Source organism: Helianthus annuus, chromosome 2 (assembly GCF_002127325.2).
Source record: "Helianthus annuus cultivar XRQ/B chromosome 2, HanXRQr2.0-SUNRISE, whole genome shotgun sequence".
NCBI lineage: Eukaryota > Viridiplantae > Streptophyta > Magnoliopsida > Asterales > Asteraceae > Helianthus > Helianthus annuus.
The window spans coordinates 115,189,471-115,199,551 of NC_035434.2; the positions used below are offsets into that span (position 1 = coordinate 115,189,471).

The following is a 10,081-nucleotide window of genomic DNA, read 5'->3' on the forward strand; positions in this document are numbered from 1 at the left end:
AGTTGTATTCAAAATAGTGATACAATGCGATGAAGAACCGAGTCGGTATAGTAATATTACAATGGTTTTATTACACAAAATCATATGATGTAACTCAAAAAATAAAGTCATGTTTTACATCAATCGAAAATCACAAAAACGAATACCAATAACGACACTGTTACCGATGTTGTTGTTCAGTATCGAGTACCGACTCAGTTCTTCACCATATCATCATTTTGAATACAACTCCATTTTAAACAAAACTTCGAATACAACTCCGTTTTATATAAAATTTATATTGAAACGCAAAAAAAATTAACGCAACCGCGTATTTAGTCTTTATAAAATACAAACGAATGTTATAAGAAAAAAACTAACAATAGGGTTAAAAAAAATATATTATTTATAGTATAAGGTGTGTAATAGAAACTTGTAAAAAAAGTTAAAGTTATTGTTCATGTAAGTTGGTAAGTGTTATAAACTATATGGTTAAAAACGGATATTATTTATAGTTTAAGGTGTGTAATTGAAACTTAAAATAAAAAAAAAATAAAAAAAAACTGAAACATAACGAATAAAATGGGTATAATCCATTTGTTAAAAAGTTGGTTGCGTCTTTCTTTTAAAAAGTCGAGTCCATTTGTTATTTTTGACATAGTTGAACCGGTTCTCTGCCAAGGATCATAACAGATGACATGTGCAATTTTAACAGGGGTCAACTGGATTATTACCTTATTAACATCTTTTATAATAATAATTAACATCTATATAATACTTATGAAATTGAAAAGAATAGACAAACAAATGTACGTTCGCCGTACCGGTTTGTTTTAAGGGAAAATCACGAAAATGATCTTTGACCAAACAACTTTACGAAAATAAACATCGTTTGCGTCTCGGGTAGACGCAAACACGATCACACTAAAATAAATGAAAGTTTTGTGTTTGAGATGCAAAGTTTACGTCAGGGACGCAAAGTTTGTGTCTGGGACACAAAAGTTTGTGTCTAGACTTTGCGTTAGAGAATGACACGTGACATCTCTATATTGGCTTAAAAGTATGAGTTTGTGCTAGACGCGAAAGTTGGGATTGCGTCTACCCAGACGCGTCAATGTTCATTTTCGTAAAGTGAGTTGGTCAAAGGTTATTTTGGTAATTTTCCCAAATTTTAACCCATTACCTAACACAAATATTGCACCTCGCTATTTATGGGTGGGATGTTGTTTGATATCCTAAATTTTAACAATGGACAAGTTGTTACTCCTTACCCCTTGTAGCCCTTAGAAGTAGAGGTGTATACAACTATACAAGCCAAGCTACTCATGAGCTATTTAAGATCAGCTCGTTATAAGCTCTAATTGAGCTGTGTGTAAACAATCCCGGGCTTAAATTGACACTTGTTTAACAAACAAGCCTGAGCTTCCTATACGGAGCCTAAACGAGCATATCGTCTATATACATATAATAATATACACTACATATTAACTATTATTATATATAGTTATGATAAACATAACTACACAATATATAATATATTATATATTAAATTAGAAATATTAATATATACAGAAATAATTATGTATCTTCATAAACAAAATAATAAATTATACAAGTCAAGCTTGAGCTTAAAACTTTCTTACAATCCGAGCTTGAGCTTTGAATATAGAGCTCGAAACACGCTGAGCTCGGCTTGGCTCATTTACATCCCTACTTAGAAGCTTTGGACTTGCTGAAGTTTAACCATATACCTCATACTTAATGTGAAACTAAAATAACCATGGAGTTGAAAGCTTAGGTGCGCATTCCCTATAAGAAAAGAATATAGAGGTAGTGAGTCGGATAACGGGTCAAAATGAGTAGCTTTCTTGTGCGGGACGTGTGAGCTCAAATTTGAACTTTTCTTAAAAATTATCAGCGTGTTAAATGTGATTATAAAAAAAAAAAAATTTAGCTTTTTGCATAAAGCGACGAAGAAGGTTACGTATATGCTTTAAAAATACACCCGGGCAATTTTGACATGTCGGACTCATTTAACCTGTTAGAGATAAAACATAACCGGAACACGTAGTAAATGGGCTGAAATTGTCGGCTCAAGACAAAAGTAAAGTAATACTAGAGTAAGCTTTCAAAGAGAAAAATATGTTGTATGTTTACCTCATTCTTTGAGTTCAACCTTTTAGGTTTCTTTGTAGAAGACCTTCTCATATTTTTACTAGAACTTGTCTCCTGTTACAAAAACAAAAAATGAAATCTCAACACAACCATAGCTCTAAGCATGCATATCTTCTAAAGTAAAATGAAATATTAGAAGAAGCTTGCAAAATGAAATTTGCGCATGCCTTGGAGCTGCGAGTCAAATCAAGCTGCTTGTGTGGAGGTAATCTAGTAGAATAAGAGTGAACTTGATGTTTGTTGTTGCCATCCTTGTTGAAGGAAATAAAAAAAAATGTTTCAGGGTCAAATGTGGTGAAATCTAGTATGACCCGTTACCCGACCCGCCCATTTGCCATGCATAATATCTGTATAAGAGTCAAAGAAAATGAAGATGAAGCTAGTGTGTTACCTTGCTCTCCTGAGAAGTATTTGTAGCTTCACTAATGACATAACTCTCTGCCTGGGAAAAATCATACAAATCTGCCTTTTATCTCTAAAGTTTAATAATTTAATGCATAACCAAAACTCATAAATAATATAATATTGGGATCTAACCTTTTCATTAGTAGAGAATTGTGAAAATAAGGCCTGTTGAGATATCTTAATTCCAGTTTCAAGTCTTTTTCTCAATTCTAACTCCTTCTGCAGCTGTTGCTCTAACCTTGCCACCTACACACACAATTGAAAATAACATTGTGCCAAGATAATAGATATTATTATAAAATAATAAAATAAATAATGTTTCTTGTAGCAATGAAACAAGAAAAAAATGGATGATATGAAAAATGAACTTAATATCCTAAACATACTTCTTGTTTGAGTTGTATGCGACGTGTTTCTAACTCTTTCTTTTCGCTCAACAAGTCCGCTTCTTCATTTTTAGCTTGTGATTCCTCTTTAGTGGCATCAGGCGTTACATCAGTTTGCTGCGTAGCGTGTTTTGTGTTTCCACGCGAATCTGCTGTAGTTGATGACCTCTGAATATCATCACTCAACTCTCTGTTTGTACTTTGTTGTGCGTTTTCATTTTCGGGGCGCGTGCCATGCTCAACTGTTTTCCTTGTTATATTGTCACCAATCTGATTTGAAACATTATCAGGAACTTCGCTTATTGATCGGGCATGAGACTTTGGCTTTGACTTTGACTTTTTAATAACTTCCCGATGTGCTATCGTATGTGATCTTAAGGTAGTGGGTCGCTGCATCGACACATTAAAGAAAAAATAAACAAAATATCATGATCTAGTGAAACTTGTTCAAACATTAGATTACACTAGGGCTGTAATCTAGTCTAGGAGCCGAGCCAGGTTGAGCTCGAGCTCGAATTTAAACGAGCCAGCTCGGCTTGACTCGTATATTTTAACGAGCTGAAAAGTCGCGCTCAAGCTTGGCTCGTAAAATATCTGAGCCAGCTCGAGCCAAATTGAGCCGGCTCCTTAGTCTTTTTCAATTGTTTTACAAATATTGATAATGTAAGAAAATTACACATATATCTATATGTATTATTTTTATTTTTCTAATATTTTAAAGATCGAAAGATATATTAAAAGGATTATGTGTAAAATTTTTATTTCTTTTCCTATATTTTTATATGTTATTGATTAATTAAACTTAAAATGTTAACACTTCAACCCCCTCCCACATATTTTTATTTTTATTTTAATACATTTATAATAAAAATTAATAATATAACTCGAGCCGGTTCGCGAGCTCAGGAGGTGAGCCACGCCTAGCTCGAGCTTGGCTCGTTTACAAATCGAGAAGCCGGCTCGTTTACTACTGAGCTTTTTTCGAGCCGAGTTTCTTTCGAGCTTTTTTGAGCGGCCTTCGAGCGAGTCGCGAGCTGCGCACTTTTAGGACACCCCTGGATTACATAATGAAAAGTACAAGAATCCACCTTGGTATTTTTCTGGTAACCATCACCATCGCCGCCACTATGACTAGATGTTGACGCATGCTCGGAATCTTCAGACGTGTAGTCACCGTCATCGTAATCATCTTCACTAAGCTCTTCGCTCTCACTTCCGAGGTCTTCTGAGTCGGAGTATAAGTCGCTTAACATATCTCCTTCCTGCTAGCATATTAACTATTCAGATAATCCGGAAAGCAAATATAAGCAGGACGAAAGCGAAAGCTTACACCAAATATGTTATCGTATTCTTCTAGAAGAGTGATAACGATTGCTTGAGCATGGTTAGCAGCTGCAGCTGCTTGCATCAGTTGATCGGATTGATCACCACCCATACTGAATTGACTATCTAGATTGCATTCACAAGCTAAAATGGGTCGAAGAAGTAACGGTGCCATGCAAGCTGCGACAGCTGAAACGCTCATTCTGTTCACGTTTTTGTTGTCAGCAACGGCTTCCATCATTATCAAAATTCTGTAAACACTAAAGTTAATGAATATAGATACAAAACTAGAGCTACAGAGAAAAGATAGAAATTAATATATTACCTTTGTAATAAACGGCGATTTGGTTCAGGAAATGTGTCGCATATGGCTGCACGCATGGCGCTGACTCTCGTGGCCCGATCAGTTTCTAGTTATAAGTTGTCATAACTGTAAGCAAAAATACAACAATATATGTAGAAATATTACATGAAAAACTTACTATGTGCGTCTAGCAAAGCGTTGCAACAAGAAGCTGGAACTGGGGATGATGGTAATTCCCGAAGAATATACTGAAACAGAAATGCATCAAGAAACAATAATCAGAACAATGGTTGTAAAAATCGCGCCTCCAATTAGCCGGTGATTAATCACTGGTCCCGGGTTCACCGAGTAATTTTCATGTAATCGGCCAATTAATCGCTAGGAGGTCAACGGTGGTCAAATCCTGTCCTAATCGGCCAAAAATCGATGGCAGTCTAGCGACCCCGACCAAAACCTATAAATTCCGGCCAAAACCTGTAAATTCTGGCAATTAATCCTATCTACTTCAAAATATGGGTCGAAAAAGGTGTTAAAACATGCTTACTTAGAAAAATTACATACAAATTACGTGTATATACATATAAAACTAAAAATTACATACAAAATCCCAATGCGATTAATCCCGATTAATCGCTAGTCGGTACCCACCAGCCGACTAGCACCTAGCGATTCTTACAACACTGATCAGAACTAATCAAAGGTAAAATGTGGAAAAAGAGAATATGTTCAACACTTTGTCAAGCATTGATATTAAGTATATATATATGTCAAGTGTTCTTATATTCCATACCTTGATACAATCTCCTATAACATGTGCATCCTCATCCTCATTAAACTCAACCTTTCCTGGACGAAATCATAGATATTATGTCATGTGTAACGTTCAAACAAATCATAACGGTGCTAGCATATATTATACTACTGACCCTGTTCGTATTCTCGCATGCGGCGCTCAACATCTTCAACGTCTGCAGCCTGCCTCAAGATGCCTTCTACTTTCACTCCTGTACATTCAAACCGAAATAACTAATACAAGCGCAACTATATGAACAAGAATTAAAAAGTTAATACGTCCGTAATTAATAAAGTTTGCATCGTAATTACCATAATCTTCAACGTATCTAAGAGCTTTCTCCAAGAAAGATGGTGTTCCATCTACATCTTCCAATGCAAGTAAGATTGGACGACCGAGAATCATTGGTTTTCCCGGGGCTCCATCTTTTGCTGGTGAAAGTATAAAAACAAAAAGAGATTTTTCGTCACGTGTCTAACGGTTAATACAAGAACAGGCAATTCACACACATGGAAAAACAATACATTTGTATGAGAAAAAAAACGATTTTCTGTTGTAAATTGTTCTTACACTGTTCTGAAGAAGCAGCATCAGCTGTATCACCCTTGTCGTTTTTCGATGTTCCGGTGGGCCCCGCCTTTGGGCTCGCACTTGGTGCGTTTGCCAAAGCTTCATCCAATGCAGCCTTCCACTCATTTAAATCATCTGTAGTTTCAGCCTATGATAATAGAAGTTAGTAACCAGTAGTAGTTATGAACAAACAGTCAAATCAGATTTACTAAGGAAAAAATTGTCTGATTAGTTATAACTAATCATTAGACTGATACATATTAGATGACAATATCTGACACCTTGTTGTGTTTTCTTTTTCGCGCAAATCTTTATCAGGTAATATGTAGACATATAGGTTTTTATTGGCCGGCTAACAGTTCGGGCCCCCACTTAGAGAATACTTGCAAGTGCAAGGTTAGGTGGTATTTAGGTGTAAAAAATTGTTGTTAAAAAAAATAAAGATTCTAGTATCATTTTTAATGCTAATAGATTGAACTTGGGATACGATTTAAAGAAAAAACAGAACAAGAACGTATTATTGCTACTGCATAATAAGGACCGATATAAAATAACACCTTAAGAGTAAAAGCTCTCCCATCACGACTGTCGGGAAATGAAACTGTCAACAGTTTCTTATCTGCTTTAACAACCACACTGAAATACAAAAAAAAAAAAAAAAAAAAAAAAAAAAAAAAAAGACCGCTGGTAAGAAGAGGAAAACTAAAAATCAGGAAAAAATGATTGTGATATATATGTGTGTGTGTGTGTGTATGTATATATATAACACTTAAGGAAAGCAAGCTAACCTGCCTGAACTGTTAAGGTCTATGCCGCCAAGGGTTAGATTCGCCTCACATCCCTTTTGAGGAGCAGCATTCTGAGCATTAACAAATAAAAACTATGAGTGGCCCTTCAATATTTTAGTGATGCATTATGCATACATATTTCAAAAAACAGAACTATTTCCTTAGACAACTAACAAAAGTTACATTTTTTTTTTCTCAAACTAAACAGATGAGGACAAAAATATGCAACTTACGGGATCACTTCGATAGAAAACCAACGAGGTTTGTGTCAGCACAAACCACCTTTTCTTCCAGGAGGTCCAGCCGATCCCTGTGTAACAAGCGTAATTAGGGACTTCTGGGAAAGTATAATGAGTCCTTAGAATGATAAACAATCGGCTTCATGATCTAGGATTTATAACTTGGAAAAGTAAAGAATATAATTCAGATAATCATAATTGATGTACAAACTACAAAGCAAGTGTTTTTTTTCTTATGGGTCAATTATGTATAGTAAGAAACTGAAAAAAAAAACAGATTTTCATCACACATGACTCGTTGGCAGGGATCCACACAATGTTACATACAAGATGAGAACAGGATGTATTCAGTGGTAACATGACTATGGTCAAATTTTGTTTCGGGTGTCTAACTTTGTTTGTGTCGGAAAAACCTTTAAACTTTCAGAATTCGATTTTAGGTAATCTTCAACGTTGTCAGCAAGTAGCCGGTTTCCTGGCGATGTAACTGCTGCAAACAAACCGAATGTTCAGCGAACGGTTCGTGAACCCTTCAGCGGGAAGTTCGTTTGTGTTCGTTCGTTTAGTAAATGAATGAACACAAACAAGAAATTTCGTTCATTTATGTTTGTGAACGTTCGGTAACATGTTCGTTTGTGTTCGATACAAAAAACCAATGAGATAGTGCATTATTACCCAACATGGTTGGCCCTTAGGGTGGGCGGGGAGGACCACCGGCCAGGGCCCGATACTTTGAAGGGCACGTTATTTAAAAAAAAATCCGATATGTAAATGTAAAAATAAATAAATTAATATGGCACACTCATACAAACACCAACATTGGCCCACTTACAAAACTACTTTTATGGTTTAGATTAGTTATTAGCCTATTGCCATTAAGTTTAAACCTTTAATAAACCCAATACTCAATTTCGTTATGACCTAAGAGCACGTTTTTTCGAGCTCGAACAGGGTACATGAATTCTCAGGACCGGCCCTGGCCCTGTTACCCAAACTTACAAACACACAAGATGACAACAACAACACATAGGGAAAAACTAGCAATGGATTGGAACACTTGTTAAGCACAAGGTGATGAAAGCAACACACCTTTTGATGAAAGAAATAGTGGTCCACTCTTGTGCACCTGCAAAATCAAAATTACATAGATCAAATGGGGATTGACAGAAGTCCCAAATCATGAGAGAGAGCAATTCATCATTGCACAATTTCATGAGATAAACTCCAAAAGCATATAGTACAACATCACACCAACAAGATGGTGTACAAATCAATATTAGTGCTCTACATATATGTGCATTAAACTTTACAGCATGTTTTACTAATGGAAAAAATATTGGTGTTAAATATGCATAATAATCAATATCATTTTTAGTAAGAAAAATAACCATGGAAGCTAGTTAATGAATAAAGAAAAACCTTGTTGCCATTTAGACAATAATCGGCCTCGGATGGCTGAGCCGCCCCATGAGGAGACAATGTACCACCACCACCATCTCCCTAGATCAAAAGAACAACAAGAACAACTTACTAACAGATAATCTTCTTTTAAATCCCACAATAATCAGTTTTCATTATGTATAGGGCTGTTCAAAAAGCTTGCACTCGAAATCGGGTCCTTGGTTTATAAATGAGCCAAGCCTGAGTCACGCTAACTAGCTAAGCTCGCTCAATAATTGGTTCGCTGGTTTGGCTTGTTTATACTAAAACCAAAAACTTATATCTATATGTATATAGATGATAACCCAAATTTTAATACATATAAATTAAAAATTATGCATCTTTTAAATTCGAAATGAATGTTAAAAACATTATTTGTTGTTTATATATACATAACAAGTGTAACAAATACAAAATAAAATAAAAAACTTAAAAAATAAACGAGCTGAGTTCGAGCCCAACATATCAACTCGTTAAGATAAACGAGTGTAGCTGACTCGGCGTAAGCATGACGTTCAAAAAACACAATACATTAATAACGGAATAAACAGGATAATTTGAAACCTGAGCGGAAGCATGAGCGTGTGTTTTTGAATCATCCTCAGAATTGTTATTGCTGTTGTTTTTGGTAATGATTGAATTACTGTGTTTCAATTCATGATTGTTGTTGTTCTTGGAATCAACCATATTGGATTTGGAATTAGGCATCATCCAATTCAGATTCGCATGTGATCAATCTGTGAAATGGTAATTCAACATTAATTAATGCTGCATGAATGATGCCATAATAATATGAAAAATATTACAAGTCATGCCATAACAATTGAAATAAGGGGAAATTGAGGGAGTGAAAAGGTGGTGGTTGTTTCATTTTTTTATGTTTGGGGTGATAATGGAAACTCGAGGGTCAATCAAAAATGGAGATCTCGTATTCACTCCTTTTTCCTACATTTTTGGGTATATATATTTCTCTTTTCTACACGTTGAAATTCAATGTTTTCAGAATTGAACCGGATGTTGAACCGGTTTTCTTACCGGTTTAATGGTCTGACCGGTTGGACCGGACGTAAGAACCGGAATGTATCGTAAATATTATAAAAATTAATAGGGCTAAATCTGAATACATATATATATATATACATATATATATATATATATATATATATATATATAGTAGAGGGTTCAAATGAGAAGAAATTTTTTGTAAGAATAAAAAAGAACAAACTTCAACCAATAAGAATGCTTTATTTTACTTCATTTAATTTTTGTATTTAATATGGGTGTAAGGGTATATTGGTAAAATTAGATAGATCATTAATTGTTAGTCTTCCTTTTTACTAGCTAACTAAATTAAATTTGTAATTTATTTTCAAAAAAAAAAAATATCTTCAAAGAAGAAACAAATAATTTAAGGTGTAGGATAAATTATGAGGTGTGTAGGATTAATTACGAGTTGCGTAGGATAAATTTCAGTATGTGTAAGATAAATTTCAAAAATGTGTAGGATAAATTTTGATGTGTATACAAAAATTTTAATGTGAAGGATGATAATCTTTATGACTAATTAATTAATCAAAAAGAAATAATAAATGAGATGAGAGAAAACTATTTAATGATTTACAATTGTACCATTTATTCTTTTTCTTCTCAAATGAAACTCCCCCTATATATATATTGAA

At 34.6% G+C, this 10,081-nt stretch overlaps 1 protein-coding gene and 1 long non-coding RNA gene across 2 annotated transcripts; both read right to left on the reverse strand.

Annotated features, from left to right (window-relative positions):
* Positions 1–1,506: 1,506 nt before the first annotated feature.
* On the reverse strand, positions 1,507–2,210 carry LOC118489180. Its single transcript, XR_004886628.1, has 2 exons — positions 2,137–2,210; positions 1,507–1,788 (listed from the first exon to the last, which is right to left on the reverse strand). It is a non-coding gene; the product is annotated as an uncharacterized LOC118489180 (long non-coding RNA).
* Positions 2,211–2,234: 24 nt separating this feature from the next.
* On the reverse strand, positions 2,235–9,089 carry LOC110920635 (rho GTPase-activating protein REN1). The gene is made up of 18 exons (XM_022164815.2): positions 8,967–9,089; positions 8,382–8,462; positions 8,052–8,088; positions 6,957–7,033; positions 6,724–6,794; positions 6,493–6,571; positions 5,936–6,083; positions 5,677–5,796; positions 5,499–5,576; positions 5,363–5,418; positions 4,751–4,820; positions 4,594–4,678; positions 4,276–4,519; positions 4,034–4,207; positions 2,946–3,335; positions 2,692–2,805; positions 2,546–2,596; positions 2,235–2,405 (listed from the first exon to the last, which is right to left on the reverse strand). The coding sequence occupies exons 1-18, from the start codon at positions 9,087–9,089 to the stop codon at positions 2,235–2,237; spliced, it is 2,169 nt and encodes a 722-aa protein (XP_022020507.2).
* Between the last annotated feature and the right edge of the window lie 992 nt (positions 9,090–10,081).